General features: G+C 42.6%; 1 protein-coding gene across 2 annotated transcripts in view; it reads left to right on the top strand.

Moving 5' to 3' along the window:
- Positions 1–17,639, top strand: part of LOC124006805 (protein unc-13 homolog B-like) — a 108,921-nt gene that overhangs the window by 79,145 nt on the left and 12,137 nt on the right. For both annotated transcript variants that reach the window (XM_046316967.1, XM_046316968.1), the window contains 13 exons: positions 1,631–1,746; positions 1,887–2,050; positions 2,734–2,884; positions 3,085–3,153; positions 3,262–3,351; positions 3,613–3,750; positions 4,996–5,126; positions 5,228–5,313; positions 9,914–10,040; positions 10,126–10,222; positions 11,042–11,185; positions 13,802–13,879; positions 13,976–14,053. In XM_046316967.1, coding sequence (XP_046172923.1) covers positions 1,631–1,746; positions 1,887–2,050; positions 2,734–2,884; positions 3,085–3,153; positions 3,262–3,351; positions 3,613–3,750; positions 4,996–5,126; positions 5,228–5,313; positions 9,914–10,040; positions 10,126–10,222; positions 11,042–11,185; positions 13,802–13,879; positions 13,976–14,053 — 1,469 coding nt within the window. The remainder of the gene's footprint in view (positions 1–1,630; positions 1,747–1,886; positions 2,051–2,733; positions 2,885–3,084; positions 3,154–3,261; positions 3,352–3,612; positions 3,751–4,995; positions 5,127–5,227; positions 5,314–9,913; positions 10,041–10,125; positions 10,223–11,041; positions 11,186–13,801; positions 13,880–13,975; positions 14,054–17,639) is intronic.

The raw sequence follows: 17,639 nt of genomic DNA on the forward strand, positions 1-17,639 counted from the left end.
GTGTGTGTGTGTGTGTGTGTGTGTGTGTGTGTGTGTGTGTGTGTGTGTGTGTGTGTGTGTGTGTGTGTGTGTGTGTGTACAGTGGGGCAAAAAAGTATTTAGTCAGCCAAGGTCCACTTAAAAAGATGAGAGGCCTGTAATTTTCATCATAGGTACACTTCAACTATGAAAATAAGTATTTGGTCACCTACAAACAAGCAAGATTTCTGGGTCTCACAGACCTGTAACTTCTTCTTTAAGAGGCTCCTATGTCCTCCACTTGTTACCTGTATTAATGGCACCTGTCCACAACCTCAAACAGTCACACTCCAAACTCTACTATGGCCAAGACCATGGAGCTGTCAAAAGACACCAGAAACAAAATTGTAGACCTGCACCAGGCTGGGAAGACTGAATCTGCAGTAAGTAAGCAGCTTGGTTTGAAGAAATCAACTGTGGGAGCAATTATTAGGAAATGGAAGACATACAAGACCACTGATAATCTCCCTCGGTCTGGGGCTCCACATAAGATCTCACCCCGCGGGGTCAAAATGATCACAAGAACGGTGAGCAAAAATCCCAGAACCACACAGGGGACCTAGTGAATGACCTGCAGAGAGCTGGGACCAAAGTAACAAAGCCTACCATCAGTAACCCACTACGCCGCCAGGGACTCAAATCCTGCAGTGCCAGACTTGTCCCCCTGCTTAAGCCAGTGCATGTCCAGGCCCGTCTGAAGTTTGCTAGAGAGCATTTGGATGATCCAGAAGAAGATTGGGAGAATGTCATATGGTCAGATGAAACCAAAATATAACTTTTTGGTAAAAATTCAACTCGTCGTGTTTGGAGGACAAAGAATGCTGAGTTGTATCCAAAGAACACCATACCTACTGTGAAGCATGGGGGTGGAAACATCATGCTTTGGGGCTGTTTTTCTGCAAAGGGACCAGGACGACTGATCCGTGTAAAGGAAAGAATGAATGAGGCCATGTATCGTGAGATTTTGAGTGAAAACCTCCTTCCATCAGCCAGCAAGGGCATTGAAGATGAAATGTGGCTGGGTCTTTCAGCATGACAATGATCCCAAACACACCGCCTGGGCAACGAAGGAGTGGCTTCGTAAGAAGCATTTCAAGGTCCTGGAGTGGCCTAGCCAATCTCCAGATCTCAACCCCATAGAAAATCTTTGGAGGGAGTTGAAAGTCTGTTGCCCAGCAACAGCCCCAAAACATCACTGCTCTATCGGAGATCTGCATGGAGGAATGGGCCAAAATACCAGCAATAGTGTGAAAACCTTGCGAAGACTTACAGAAAACATTTGACCTCTGTCATTGCCAACAAAGGGTATATAACAAAGTATTGAGAAACTTTTGTTATTGACCAAATACTTATTTTCCACCATAATTTGCAAATTGATTCATTAAAAATACTACAATGTGATTTTCTGGATTTTTTTTCTCATTTTGTCTGTCATAGTTGAAGTGTACCTATGATGAAAATTACAGGCCTCATCTTTTTAAGTGGGAGAACTTGCACAGTTGGTGGCTGACTAAATACTTTGTCTGTCTGTCTGTCGATTAGCAGACCTGGTTAGTGTGCCAGATCTAGATTGAAGTAATTGAATCACTGACGTGTGTGCCTATTGTTACAGAGAAGAGGACAGACAAGTCAGCCGTGTCTGGGGCCATCCGTCTCCAGATCAGCGTGGAGATCAAGGGAGAGGAGAAAGTAGCTCCCTACCACGTACAATACACCTGTCTACACGAGGTACAATACTCAGTACATATCTGTTCATACAGTATGATTACTGCAGACATCACATTAAAACTAGTCCTAAACCAGCCCTAAAAGCACAGCTACTTGTGGGTCTCTATATCACACTGACATTATGTCTGTCTGCCTTCTAGAACCTGTTCCACCACTCAACAGACATTCTGGGCCAGGGGATAGTAAGGATCCCCGATGCTAAAGGAGACGATGCCTGGAAGGTGTACTTTGACGAGGTGTCACAGGAGATAGTGGATGAGTTCGCCATGCGCTACGGGATCGAGTCCATCTACCAGGCCATGACGTGAGTCAGAGGGAGCAGACCACTCTCTCGTGCACTGTCTCTCTCGCACACTCTCCATCTTGCTCTCTGTCTGTCTCCCCTTCTCCCCCCTCTCTCTACTATGAAATAACCATTTGATGCTGTTGTCATTCCCTGGTTGCCTCCAAATTAAGGAAAGTCAATTATAAATGGTCTTAGAATGGATCTGTCTCCCTGAGGTGCCATTCTCCATACAGATGCCTGTTAACCGGGTCCATCATTCACATAAAGCACACTCCGGTGGCCATCCCTCAGCTAGAATGGGGCTGGGGCTTGATGGGAGAAATGAAACAGCCGTCCCGCATAGGGAGGATTCATTCGGTGTAAGCCTGATCCCAGTGAGGGTGCTAGGTAGCTAAACATAGACCTACTCTTGTGCAGTGTTGTTATAACATGCATAATGTCCCATAATATTCTATACTGTAGATTATTTTGTCCCACAATGAAAGAACATGTCCATCTTGTGTAAATTGGTTCAAATGACATAAACAAATTGATTCCATTAACATTTTGACCTGAACATTACATCAGTCATTCTGATTTGTGTACAATATACATAATAAATACATGAATGAATAGAATCCATCAACAAACAGCATCATGTCCCATTGAGCTGCTGTCTCAGAGCCCTCCCTGACAGTAGTGCCCTCTGCTGGTGTGTTTAGAAACTTTGCCTGCCTCTCCTCTAAGTACATGTGTCCTGGTGTTCCCGCTGTGATGAGCACCCTGCTCGCCAACATCAATGCCTTCTACGCCCACACTACCGCTTCCACCAACGTCTCCGCCTCTGACCGCTTTTCCGCCTCCAACTTTGGAGTGAGTATTGCCTGACTGACATCCCTCTCCACAATTACACCATCTTGGCTTCTACCCTGTTTTATAACACACGATGCCTTTTTCTGAATGTATGTTTTTGTTTCCCCATCTCTCTATCATGTGCAAATGTCTCTATCCTCTATAGGTCCAGATTACAGGCTCTGTTTTTACTTCTATTTTTCTTACTTTCTCTCCAACAGAAAGAGCGCTTTGTCAAGCTCTTGGATCAACTCCACAACTCCTTACGCATTGACCTCTCCACATACAGGGTGAGTTACACATATTTCACCTGAACCTCAAAATGCACTTGTTGGTTGAACTACATCTTCCCCCTTTTATCTCTGTGTTCCTAATGGTCCCCTTTTCTTCTCATCCAGAACAACTTTCCTGCGAGCAGTAAGGACCGTCTCCTAGACCTCAAGTCCACTGTAGACCTCCTGACGAGCATCACCTTCTTCCGGATGAAGGTAGTCTTACACCAGGGTTCAGAAGGAAATGAAACACACAGACTCAGGGTTCGGTTCTCAGTATAAAACAATCCAGATGTACTCCTATCTCTGTTAGAACAGATAGCTCTGTTATGTTCCTTAGTACAGATATCTGTAATCAGTGTGTTATGACAGTAACTCCCCACCTAAAATAATGACTGTTGATAGTGCTATGCAAGCCATCTCTCTCTCTCTCTTTCTCTCTCCCTGAAATGCTCACCATTTCCCTCTGGCGTCCAGGTCCAGGAACTGCAGAGTCCCCCCAGAGCCAGTCAGGTGGTGAGGGACTGTGTCAAGGCCTGTCTCAACTCCACCTACGACTACATCTTCAACAACTGCCAGGAGCTGTACAGCCGCCAGTACCAGCTGCTGGACACAGTGAGTCACTCAGACCCACTCAGGTTCTACTCACTTTCTACTGCAGTGTCATGTATGTGATATCGACAGAGGTATATTTTCTGGGTGAGAACCACATTCATGTAAAGCTTTGAGAGGATATCTTGTTAAATAATGTTGAAGTAATATGGCTACAGGTTCATCTGCCTCACCTAAAGCCCATTCTGGTGGGAAGCTGCTATAGACCACCAAGTGCTAACAGTCAGTATCTCAATAACATGTGAAATGCTTGATAATGTATGCGATATCAACAGACAGGTATTTTTTCTGCGAGATTTAAGTATTGACTGGCTTTCAAGCTGCCCACTCAAGAAAAAGCTTCAGTGTCTGCAATCTGGTCCAGGTTATAAATCAACCTACCAGGGTAGTTACAAACGGCACAGGAATTGTTTAAAGCAGTATCCAAATCCATTGGATGTAGTGATCACAATAGTAGCCATATCTAGGAAAACAAAAATTTCAAATCATGGGCCGAAAATAGTGTATAAGGGGTCATACAATAAGTTTTGTAGTGATTCCTATATTGTGATATTTGTTGGTCTGTGGTGTGTAATGAGGAGCAGCCAGATGCTGCACTTGACACATTTACAAAATTGCTTATTTCAGTTACTAATAAGCATGCACCCATTAAGAAAGTGACTGTAAACACTGTTAAATCCCTCTGGATTTTTGAGGAATTGAAAGACATTCAACAAGCACAGCACTTTACACAAATTACTTATGATTGGCTGAGAGAAATGTATGATAAAAGATGCTGTTTTGTTGGACTTCAGTGGCTTTTGACATTATCGATCATACTCTGCTGATGGAAAAACATATGTGTTATGGCTTTATACCCCCTGCTATATTGTGGATAAAGAGTTACTTGTCTAACAGAACACAGAGGGTGTTCTTTAATGCCAGTTCGCAATTTTAAATGAGAACTTGTTCTCAACTTGCCTTCCTGGTTAAATAAAGGTTAAATAAAAATAAAATAAATAAAATGGAAATCTCTCCAACATAATCCCAGGAGAATCAGGAATTCCCCAGGGCAGCTGTCTAGGCCCCTTATTTTTTTTTTACACAAACGGACTAAATGCCGGTTATTCATATGACAAGGGATATTACTTTAATCCAGCAGTGTTGTGTTTCATGCAGTGTTTTGTCTGACTTGGAGTGTGGTTATGGTTGTGTTCTGGCCCAGAACAAGCTGTGTTAGTTTGACTGTGTGGTTGTGTTCTTGTCCAGCACAAAGAGGATCTTCCCCTGGAGGAGCAGGGCCCCAGCATCAAGAACCTGGACTTCTGGCCCAAACTGATCACCCTCATCGTCTCCATCGTAGAGGAGGACAGGAACTCCTATACACCCGTCCTCAGCCAGTTAGTATTACATTACTATTACCTAACTAATGTACTAATGATTTATGTTTTAATGTTCTATTTCCAGTATCTAATGCTGCTCTGTGCCATTTCTGCTCCAGGTTCCCTCAGGAGCTGAATGTGGGGAAGGTGTGTGCTGAGGTCATGTGGATGCTGTTTTCCCAGGACATGAAGTATGCCATGGAGGGTGAGTCTCCACTGATTCCCTCTCAGGAGCCATGCAGACATTTTGGGGTCAAGGTCCTAAACCACTGCTACTATATCCTAGACTTTGTTGGCCCTACTTGGGCCCTTTTTCTGGGTGTGTTTGCATATGTTGTATCTATATGGTGAAAGAATGAGCCCAAGAGGATACCTGTGTATTGTACTGTAGACCCTAAGCAACAGTAAAAGGAAAATACATCTCCCCAGTCTCTGCCGGCTCCACTCGCTGTCTGTGGCTCTTTCTCTGTCTCAGCCTTGTCTGTCTTTTCTCCTTTGTCTGTCTTTCAGTAATGGATAATGTTGATCATTACCAGTGGCTTCAGGGTAAGACTGACAAGTGAGACGATAGAGTAGACCCACTTATTATGCTATGCTACAGTAGGTGACAGTTTTCTCTTAGCCATTAGTAATCATGTATTTTAGTGTTGAATATAATTTGACTTCTACCACACCGACTCCAAAGCAAATCAGGTGCGGAAAATAGGTTTATTCAAATAGGACAAATTATGCTTGGAAGTAGATGATCATTCTCCCCTGTCCTCAGTGATGCTCTCCTGAGACTCTCTCCTGTGGTTCTTTCCTGTGATTATCTCCCCAGAACAAAGGGACAGGATCTAGTTTTATAACCCAGCCCTAGCCTGTGGTGACCAATTAGAAGTCCTTGCAGTACAACTGGGCCAATGGCCAAATATCGAGTATCCTATTTCAGGCTCACCGTATAGACAAATTCCTCCCATGTCTCTGACCCATTGATAAATAATTCCCTATTACAGAAAAAACACTATTTCCATTGATCGTTAATTCTGTTTGCTTTATTCATAGTCTGGCAAGCCATTTGTATTCATTTGTATGGCTCATCTCCATCTTTTCACTTCTATCTTGCTATATTTCTTTCTATTTGTGTTGCCTTGTTCTTCTTTCATTTCCTTCCTTCGTCCTTGCTCACTTCTCTGTATTCTATTCACATCTGAATTCCACTGTCTTTGGGCAGATGTTTTATGCTGGTAAGAGCATCAACCCCCCCCCCATCACTCCCCTAGTCCTGTTCTCCTCCCAGAACCCCACAATCCCCAACAGTTAGATCTGTGTTTTCCAACAGTTAGATCTGCCATTTCCAATGGAGACGGCGAGTTAATTATCTAGGGAAGGCCATTGTTTGTTTCTTTCACTGTGGTAAAGGGAGGGATCACTGCCGCTACCTCGCTTTCCAACCAAGGTGCATGAATTGAGGAGCAAACTGAAGAGAGAATTCAGCCACACTTGGAGGACAATTCAATAAAACAAATTTTAAAAACCTACATAGGTTCTACTTTTAGTGATAGACACATTTTTAATTCATTCAATTGTCCTCTGTGTTGCTGAATCTCCTCCACTTCTTTCACTGTGGTCAGAGTTCCTGACTATGTTTTACATATTCCGTCTGTTCTCTCATTTCATTGCTGAGGTTAGAGAATATTTTTTAATGCTTGAAGAAGAATAGGGAGCAAGCTACACTGAAGCCGAGAATGGAGAGAGGAATGAGGGCGTGAGGAATAAAGAGAGCTGTATCCCAGGGGAGGCTGGAGGAGTTCTGGGGATGTGTGATACAGTAGAGCCCCATGCGGTGCAGAGCGAGAGCGTGATATGTGCTGGGTGTGAAAGCTGCTTATGTCTTCCAGGACCTCTCTATAACTCCTCTCCCCACAGGTGGACTGTATATCTCTAAGTAGTATCTCCACTTCCCTCTGTCCACATGAAAATGTTCACACTCTCCCAATGACAGATCTCTCAGCGATTACAGCTGTGTCTTTCTGGGTAAGTCTCTAAGAGCTTTGCTCACCTGGACTGTACAATATCTGCACATTATTCTTTAAAAAATTCTTCAAGCTCTGTCAAGTTGGTTGTTGCTCATTGCTAGACAGCCATTTTCAGGTCTTCCCATCGATTTTCAAGTCGATTTATGTTAAGTGAAAACTGTAACTAGACCACGCAGGAACATTAATGGTTGTCTTGGTTAGCAGCTCCTGTGTATATTAGACTTTGTGTTTTAGGTTATTGTCCCACTGAAATTAGAATTTGTCTACTAGTGTCTGTTGCGAAGAAGAGGTTTTCCTCTAGGATTTTGAATGTGCTTAGCTCTATTCTGCTTCTTCTTATAAAAGAAAACTCCCTAGTCCTTGCAGATAACAAGCATACCCATTACATGATGCAGCCACCACCATGCTTGATAGTATGAAGCTGTACTCTGTAATTAGTTGTATTGGATTTGCTCCAAACATAACACTTTGTATTTGTATACATAAAGTAAATGTCTTTGCCAATTGTTTTGCAGTTTTACTTTAGTGCCTGATTGCAAACAGGATGCATCCTTTTCACTCTGTCATTTAGGTTAGTGTTGTGGAGTAACTACAATGTTGTTGATCCATCCTCAGTTTTCTCCTATCACAGCCATTAAACTCTGTTACTGTTTTAAAGTCACCATTGGCCTCATGGAAATCCCTGAGTGATTTCCTTCCTCTCCGGCAGCTGAGTTAGGAAGGATACCTGTATCTTTGTAGTGACTGGGTGTATTGATACACCATCCAAAGTGTAATGAATAACTTCACCATGCTCAAAAGGATATTCAGTGTCTGCTTTTTTTTTACCCATCTACCAATAGGTGCCCTTTGCAAGGCATTGGAAAACTTCCCTGGTCTTTGTGGTTGAACCTGTGTTTGGTTCCTCGGTTGAGTAGTGAATTTCATACAGATAATTGTATGTGTGGGGTACAGAGATGGAGTAGTCATTCAAAAATCATGTTAAACACTATTGCACACAGAGTCCATGCAACTTTTTATGTGATTTGTTAAGCATATTTTTCTCCTGAACTTATTTATGCTTGCCATAACAAAGGGGTTGAGTACTTTTGACTCAAGACATGTCAGCCTTTCATTTTTTATTAATTTGTAAAAATGTGTAATTAGCATAATTCCACATTGACATTATGGGATATTGTGTGTAGGCCAGTGAAACTAAATCTCAATTTCATCCATTTAAAATTGAGGGTATAACACAACATTTTGAAAAACTCAAGGAGTGTGAATACTTTCTGATGGCACTGTACATGGGTGCATATTTATGCACACTTGTACAGTCGTGGCCAAAAGTTTTGAGAATGACACAAATATTAATTTTCACAAATTCTTCTGCCTCAGGTTGTATGATGGCAATTTACATATACTCCAGAATGTTATGAAGAGTGATCAGTTGAATTACAATTAATTGCAAAGTCCATCTTTGCCATGCAAATGAACTGAATCCCCAAAAAACATTTCCACTGCATTTCAGCCCTGCCACAAAAGGACCAGCTGAGATCATGTCAGTGATTCTCTCGTTAACACAGGTGTGAGTGTTGACGAGGACAAGGCGGTAGATCACTCTGTCATGCTGATTGAGTTCAAATAACAGACTGGAAGCTTCTTAAGGAGGGTGGTCCTCGGAATCATTGTTCTTCCTCTGACAAGCATGGTTACCTGCAAGGAAACACGTGCCGTCCTCATTGCTTTGCACAAAAAGGTCTTCACAGGCAAAGATATTGCTGCCAGTAAGATTGCACCTAAATCAACCATTTATCGTATCATCAAGAACTTCAAGGAGAGCGGTTCAATTGTTGTGAAGAAGGCTTCAGAGCACCCAAGAAAGTCCAGCAAGCGCCAGGACCATCTCCTAAAGTTGATTCAGCTGCGGGATCGGGGCACCACCAGTACAGAGCTTGCTCAGGAATGGCAGCAGGCAGGTGTGAGTGCATCTGCACGCACAGTGAGGTGAATACTTTTGGAGGATTGCCTGGTGTCACGAAGGACAGCAAAGAAGCCTCTTCTCTCCAGGTAAAACATCATAAGGCATATTCCCCCCCGCCCGCCCCTCTTCTTACCAGAAAGATGCTTGTTTCTGTCGGTTCGATGCGTGAGGAAACCACCTTGCTGTATAGACTCCGATAGCGTGTCTCGAGTGAGCCATGTTTCCGTGAGACAAATAACGTTAGTCTCTTATGTCTCTCTGGAATGTTACCCTTGCTCGGATTTCATCAACCTTGTTGTCAAGAGACTGGACATTGGCGAGTAGTATGCTCGGGAGTGGAGCGCAATGTGCCTGTCTCCGGAGCCTGACCAGAAGACTGCTTCGTCTGCCCCTTTTACGGCTTCGTCGTTTTGGTTCGCCGGCTGGGATCCGATCCATTGTCCTGGGTGGTGGGCAAAACTGAGGATCCGCTTCGAGAAAGTCCTATTCCTGGTCGTAACGATGGTGAGTTGACGTTGCTGTTATGTCCAGTAGTTCCTCCCGACTGTATGTAATAAAACCTAAGATTACCTGGGGTACCAATGTAAGAAATAACACGTAAAAAAAACAAAATACTTCATAGTTCCTAGGAACGCGACGCGGCCATCTCTGTCGGCGCCGGAAGAACAATCTAACGACACTGAAGTAGCAGACTTCGTGGAAATGAATATTTGTGTTATTCTCAAAACTTTTGGCCATGACTGTACACACTCAGACATGCGCGCACACACACAAACACACACTTAGAGAGACACAAACTCCCACTGGTGTGTTTGTCGCCACAGAGCATGAGAAACACCGGCTGTGTAAGAGTGCTGACTACATGAACCTGCACTTCAAGGTCAAGTGGCTGTACAACGAGTATGTGAAAGACCTGCCAAACTTCAATAGCGTTGTCCCCGACTACCCATCGTGAGTTAACCATGAGTTTTCTAAACTTAACAGAAATGTCTAAAAATAGGTTCACCCTTTTTTACCCCTTACTTCATTCTTTCAGGTGGTTCTTACAGTTTGTGCTGCAGTGGCTGGATGAGAATGAGTACGTTTCCATGGAGTTCATGCACGGAGCTCTGGAGAGAGACAAGAAAGATGGAGTGAGTAACTGGTAGTAGTTATTTAAGCAATAAGGCACAAGGGGATGTGGTATATTGTCTATATACCACGACCCAGGGCTGTTCTCAGGCACAACGCAACACGAAGTGCCTGGAAACAGCCCTTAGCCATATACCACAAACCCTGAGGTGCCTTATTGCTATTATAAACTAGTTTCCAATGTAATTAGAACAGTAAAAATACATGTTTTGTCATACCCATGGCATATGGTCTGATATACCACGGCTTTCAGCCAATCAGCATTCAGTGCTCTAACCACCCACTTTATAATTCCCTATAGCGCATGGTATATCAGCATGGTAGAATTCAATGGCTATTAGTTCAGTCTTACATGCATTGTTTGAGCTGCTTTTGAAAGCAAAAGTGGAATTAAAAACATTTGGCATTGTTGATTTCGATTTTCATTATAGCAAGCGAGGACTGATGGTTTGGTTAGCTAAATTATTTTAACTGTTTAGTTACCAATGCAACTACTGTAGCTATCTAGTAAACTTTTAACTACTTCAGTGGATGTTGAACTCATTTCTACCAACAAATGAACAAATTTCTTGCGGCAAATGTGTTGAATTATAAAATGGATAATCAACTCGGGGCTCTCTGCGTTCTCTGGAAAATAATGCAACTCCGTGCAAGGTCAGTTCCACTCCTTCCACTGTGGAAGGTGTCATGGACCGCACCTTCCACATTGTTCATTATTTTCGATAATATGCATAGCCCTCGTTGATTGTCCCTTACATCTTTGTCAGTTATTCACTATAAACTATATAGTTACCTTTGTCTTCATCCCCTTCTCCTCCCAGTTCCAGCAGACATCTGAGCATGCTCTTTTCTCCTGCTCGGTGGTGGACGTATTCACCCAGCTCAACCAGAGCTTTGAGATCATCAAGAAACTGGACTGTCCTGACCCCAAGGTCATGGCTCACTACAGCCGACGATTCGCCAAGGTAACCTTATCCTCCGCATCGTACCTACCTACCTGTCAGAACTGTGTGTACCTGGCGGGATAGATTGCTCTCTCATCTCTCCACCCTCTGTGAGATTCATGTTAGGGAGCCTCGTCCTGGGTCATGCTTTATTTGGAGCTTTGGCTTGAAATGTTTTTCAAACAATGGGAGGCAGAGTTTGGCATTTTCTCAAACTAGTGTTGTGTTCAAGACCACCTAAAGCGAGACCGATCCAGGACCGGAGCATATCGAGTCTGAGTCAAGACCAAGACAGGGGGGCTGAGAATGAGTCAAGACCTGAAAAATGTCAATCTATTTCAAGACCATGACTGCAATTCTGTCAAATTGTCACTGTGACAAAATGTCCAGTATTCCTGTGTTCATGTTTCAGAATAACATGTAGATTCTTTAGACATTCAGAATAAATCCATGCTGAAGGAAGATAGAGCCACTCTACAAATGATTACTAACCCAAATATAGTGTGGCCTTTACTCTTTCAGTGAAATGCTAAGGATTTATAAAATTACAACAATAATTATTAATATTTTCAATTATGTTCTAATGTAAACTATTCAGTGTTTGTTAGAAAGGAAAGGGTTAAAACTAAAGAGGAAAAAAGTTCTAATCAGGATTTGTCTTTGGTGGTCTCTGGGGAGATAAATCTAGCTAGCGAAGTCAGCCATTGGGACTTTTTGAAGGCCAACGGGTCACTGTGCAATAGGGAGTAGTAATTTTCCATGAGTGAGGTCGGGCACTGATGTTTGGCGATTAGGCCTGGCTCTCAGTCAGCGTTCCAATTTATCCCAAAGGTGTTAGATGGGGTTGAGGTCAGGGCTTCCACACCGATCTCGAAAAACTATTTCTGTTTGGTCCTCGCTTTATGCACAGGGTATATTGTCATGCTGAAGCAGGAAGGGCCTTCCCCAAACTGTTGCCACAAAGTTGGAAACACAGAATCGTCTAGAATATCATTTTTATATTACCTTTATTTTTAGGCAAGTCAGTTAAGAATAAATTCTTATTTTCAATGACAGTCTAGGGACAGTGGGTTAACTGCCTTGTTCAGGCGCAGAACGACAGATTTGTACCTTGTCACCTCGGGGATTCGATCTTGCAACCTTTCGGTTACTAGGCCAACGCTCTAACCACTAGGCTACGCTGCCTTCCCATTGTATGCTGTAGCATTAAGATTTCTCTTCACTGGAACTGAGGCCGAACCACAAAAAACAGCCTCAGACCATTGTTCTTCCTCCACCAAATTTTACAGTTGGCACAATACATTGGGTCAGGTAGTGTTTTCCTGGCATCCACCAAACCAAGTTTCATCCGTTGGACTGTCAGATGGTGAAACGTGATTCATCACTCCAGAGAATGCGTTTCCACTGCTCCAGGGTCCAACAGTGGCAAACTTTACTCCACTCCACCCGACGCTTGGCATTGCGCATGGTGATCTTAGGCTTGTGTGTGGCTGCTTGGCCATGGAAACCCATTTCATGAAGCTCCTGAAACAGTTCTTGTGCTGACATTGTTTCCAGAGGCAGTTTGGAACTCGGTAGGGAGTGTTGGTGCTTCAACAAAGTACTGAGTAAAGGGTCTGAATACTTACGGAAATAAGGTATTTCTGTTTTTACATGTTTTATACATTTGCAAAAATGTCTAAACTTGCTTTTGCTTTGTCATAATGGGGTGTTGTGTGTAGATTGAAAAATATTGAGTCAATTTTAGAATGAGGCTGTAACATAATGTGGAAAAAGTCATTGGGTCTGAATACTTTCAAAATGCACTGTATGTTTCATGAAATTAGTGTATATATTTTGCCTGGCTGAATGGAAGCTGATATATGGAGTGTTTTAGTCTGCTGGTCTCAGGAAGAAATGATGAGTACTCACTGTCCAAGGCCAAGTCAAGACTGAATAAAAATGTGTTCCACACCCAGACACTCAATATGTGGTCTTGGGACTGAGACCGGTCTCAAGTATGACAACACTGGCTCAAACCTTTGAAACATCCCCAAATCTTATTCAAGTGATTCATGACCGCCCAGAGCATTTTCTAGGCCTGAAAACAGCCAACTCTGCCCTTCAGAGAAATCCTTACCATTGCTTTTCTTATTTGAGAGTGGTGTACGCTTATTACAGATATGAGCCCCAGTAAATCACATTTCAATAAAAGTAGCCGGAGGGACTTTTGAGGGACTGAGGGACTTTCACATTTGTCTAAAAGGAATTGGATATGATATGTTCTCATTAAATCAAAATGACTAATGGGACAACATCATTTAATATACCCTCTCTCCTTCTCCCTGGGGCTAGATCCCTGGGGCTAGCCTGGCCTGGCACAGCTTATAGAGAGACTGTGGTTCTGCATCACAAACTGTGGTTCTACATCCAGGGAATACATTCATACTTTCAGAGGCCTTTTGGCAGTAGCCTCACATACATACCCTTACTTTAACTTTACAGAATAACCACACTAGCCTCTAGCCTGTGTAAAAAGACCACTTCGCATTCACAGAAAAGGATGACGGTCATTTAGTGGTTTGATGAAATATATTTCCAAGGACATGTCACCCATATTTAGTTGGACAGTTTAATTATTTGTTTTCCTCCCCACAGACTATTGCCAAAGTTCTTCTGCAGTACAGTGCCATTCTGACCAAGAGCTTCCCCTCCTACTCTGACAAAGAGAAGATTGTAAGTATTCATATCCTGCCTTACACAACATATCATTGGTGGGGGGGTTTGCAGAGTTTTAAACGGGTCTCTGTACCTCTCTCTCCCCCTGTGTAGACGTGTGTACTGATGAATAATGTGCAGCAGTTGCGGATCCAGCTGGAGAAGATGTTTGAGTCCATGGGTGCCAAACGGGTAAGCAGCGACACTATGTATAGGAAGAGATAATAACAAATGGCTTCTTCCACGGATGGGTAAGATGGAGCTGGGGTGGCGGGTGGGGGTGAACAGTGTTCTTCCTCACTATGCTACGGACCACCAGGAACCTGCTGGAGAAGTTTACAGGCTCAGTGTGTCTCTGGGCTCATGCAGCTAGTTGAGCAGACTTTGGAGTTAGCAGGTTTGGATTTAAAGGAGTGAATGATGTGCTACTCTGGCATCACACCTAGAGTAATAAAGAATCTCAATTATTTGTTATTGTGTGAAGTTGTGAACATATGGTTCAATAATGTTGAAACTGCTCTTCATAGACAAGGTCATGAACATGGTATTTGTGTCTTTCTGTACCAGTTAGCAAACAAGGAAGCAATGGTATGGAGATGGTCCACATGATTTAGAGCAGCGGTTCTCAACTAATTTTGCCTCAGGACCTAAATTGAACCAGGTTGTCTGTCACAAACCCAATATTTGCAACGCAAATTTGATAGTAAATGTAGCAATAATATGACAAGGGAACAGCAGTCCCACCTTTTTCATTGTCAATAAGTCAATTTTTCCCATATTCTTGATGAAGAATGTTAAGCTCACTGATTTGAGACCAGAAAATCAACCAAATCCGCTAAATAGCTCTATATTGAAAATATTGTTAAGATTGAACATTTCTTTTTAGAGATCAAGTTAATTTAAAAATGTAAGTTAATTTCAACAAATTTTTCTCAACTGTAACTCAGAAGTTGAGAATCGCTGATTTAGAGTATCGTTGATGTCATCCTGTCATGAAGGATAGAGCATTAGATAAATAGCATACTGTACTGTATAAGTCACTTCTTATTGTGTAGACTAGACTGTTACATGAACATATGCCCTTGATTTATATTAGTTCCCTACTTCAACTTCCTAGAGGACAAAAAGCTATGTATGGTCTGACCTTCCCTATGTTTAGCATCCCTACTTTAAGAGCACAATGTAGTTATATGTACAGTGCCAGTCAAAAGTCTTGAAGCAGTTCCCACATATGCTAAGCACTTGTTGGCTCCTTTTCCTTCACTCTGCGGTCCAACTCATCCCAAACCATGTCAATTGGGTTGAGATTGGGTGATTGTGGAGAACAGGTCATCTGATGCAGCACTCATCACTCTCCTTGTTAAAATAGTCCTTACACAGCCTGGAGGTGTGCTGGATCATTGTCCTGTTGAAAAACGAATTATAGTTCCACAGAATGGTGTGGTAGCCATGCTGGTTAGGTGTGCCTTGAATTCTAAATCAATCACAGACAGTGTCACCAGCAAAGCACACCATCACCCCTCCTCCATGCTTCACGATGGGAACCACACATCAGTTTACCTACTCTGCGTCTCACAAATTTGGACTCATCAGAACAAAGGACAGATTTCCACTTGTCTAATGTCCATTGCTTGTTCTTCTTATTGGTGTCCTTTAGTAGTGGTTGCTTTGCAGCAAATCGACCATGAAGGCCTGATTCACGCAGTCTCCTCTGAACAGTTGATGTTGATATGTGTCTGTTATTTGAACTCTGATGCATTTGTTTGGGCTGCAATATCTAAGGCTGGTAACTCTAATGAACTTATCCTCTGCAGCAGAGTTAACTCTGGGTCTTCCTTTCCTGTGGCGGTCCTCATGAGAGCCGGTTTCATCATAGTGTTTGATGGTTTTTGAGATTTCCCACATTGACTGAAAGTAATGATGGCCTGTCGTTTCTCTTTGCTTATTTGAGCTGTTCTTGCCATAATATGGACGTGGTCTTTTACCAAATAGGGCTATCTTCTGTATACCACCCCTACCTTGTCACATCGCAACTGACTCGCTCAAACGCATTAGGAAGGAAAGAAATTCCACAAATGTAACTTTTAGCAAGGCACACCTGTAAATTGAAATGCATTCCAGGTGACCACCTATAATAATAATAATATAATAATAATAATATATGCCATTTAGCAGACGCTTTTATCCAAAGCGACTTAGTCATGTGTGCATACATTCTACGTATGGGTGGTCCCGGGAATCGAACCCACTACCCTGGCGTTACAAGCGCCATGCTCTACCACCTGAGCTACAGAAGGACCATGAAGCTGGATGAGAGAATGACAAGAATGTGCAAAGCTGTCATCAAGGCAAAGGGTGGCTACTTTGAAGAATCTCAAATATAACAAATATTTACTAGTTACTACATGATTCTAAATGTGTTATTTCATAGTTTTGATGTCTTCACTATTATTCTACAATGTAGAAAATATTGAAAGTAAAGAAAAGCTGTATGTTAAGGTTGAAGAGGACCGGCTTCATTCTGAATTGTTGTCCCATTCTTACTGAGTTATCGGATGTTGAGTAAAGTAGTTTGGCTTAGTAATCCCATAGTATTGGTTTACACACCCATGATTGAATTGTAGCACAAAAGTTTGATAACTTGAGTGTAAATAGATATTTCCTATTTGCTAAATATTGACAAGCAGGACGATAATGAGGAAGATAAGGTGGTTGTGCATATTCCCTTTTGATTGGGGGCAGTTTGATAGTTACCAAAGTGGTGTTGTAGATAGAGTATGTAACTCACCTCCCACATGACCAGCAGGTCATAACTGATTATGTGGATAGAAAGACTCTGGTTGGTTTATGTTATCATTAGAAGACTGCACATAGAGTCTGTGGAATAAAGTTAACCCCACAGAGATCCTATTAAATTACTCTAATTCCTAATTTTATGGTTCACCCTCTATGGAACCTTTAGGAATCCCCACCGTGAAACCATAGAAGAGGAAAAGGTGGGTTAGTGTGTGTCTTTCTCCCTGCGTTGTGTAGTTGAGGGGTAGCTATGCTGCTTACAAAAAGGACACTGGTTCATTGGTCAAAAGATTTACTTGCTCTTCAGGTATTTGCCATATATTCCTAGCAGTGTGGGTTGTTTTTACTCTATGCGATCTCTTCATAAGAGATGGCAGTACATGTTGCCATATCTTTTCTTCCCTACCGCTCTCGGATAGCGGATAGCCTGAAAAGAAAGAGGAGGTAAAGGTGAGTGTAGTGAGGATGTGACCTCCTCAGTGAGTGGCGATCCACACTAACACACTCGTGCATCACAGTCACTTACTCAGCAGTATACACATGCACAGGATGCTCATGAAAAACATACTCCGTCTCTCCCTATAGCCCCTGTAAGCCTTCCTTGTATCCACTGGTGCAGAACTCATTAAGTAGTCTCCCCCACAGCTGTCCTATACTGTACCCTTGTCTACACCCTAGACATGTAGTCTAGTCCCTGCCAGTCCATGTATCAGCTGGCTTATTGGAGTATTAGCTTAATGGGCCACATCATGTTGTCATCTGTCTGGGGTTGCTTTAGGCCTCTGTGAGATGGTTTCTGTCAGACCGAGGCTGTGGTTGTAGATCTGGGACACGTGACACCTGGTGGCTCCTCTAATAGTGTATACTTCTGGTCAATATCATGAATCTGCTGTCATAATAAAACTTCATTTTCTTTAATCATATTTCTTTGAAGGTGGTGATTATTACATGCAAAAAGGTGGATTATTCTGCAGGAGTGTGT

Source organism: Oncorhynchus gorbuscha, linkage group LG20, assembly GCF_021184085.1.
Source record: "Oncorhynchus gorbuscha isolate QuinsamMale2020 ecotype Even-year linkage group LG20, OgorEven_v1.0, whole genome shotgun sequence".
NCBI lineage: Eukaryota > Metazoa > Chordata > Actinopteri > Salmoniformes > Salmonidae > Oncorhynchus > Oncorhynchus gorbuscha.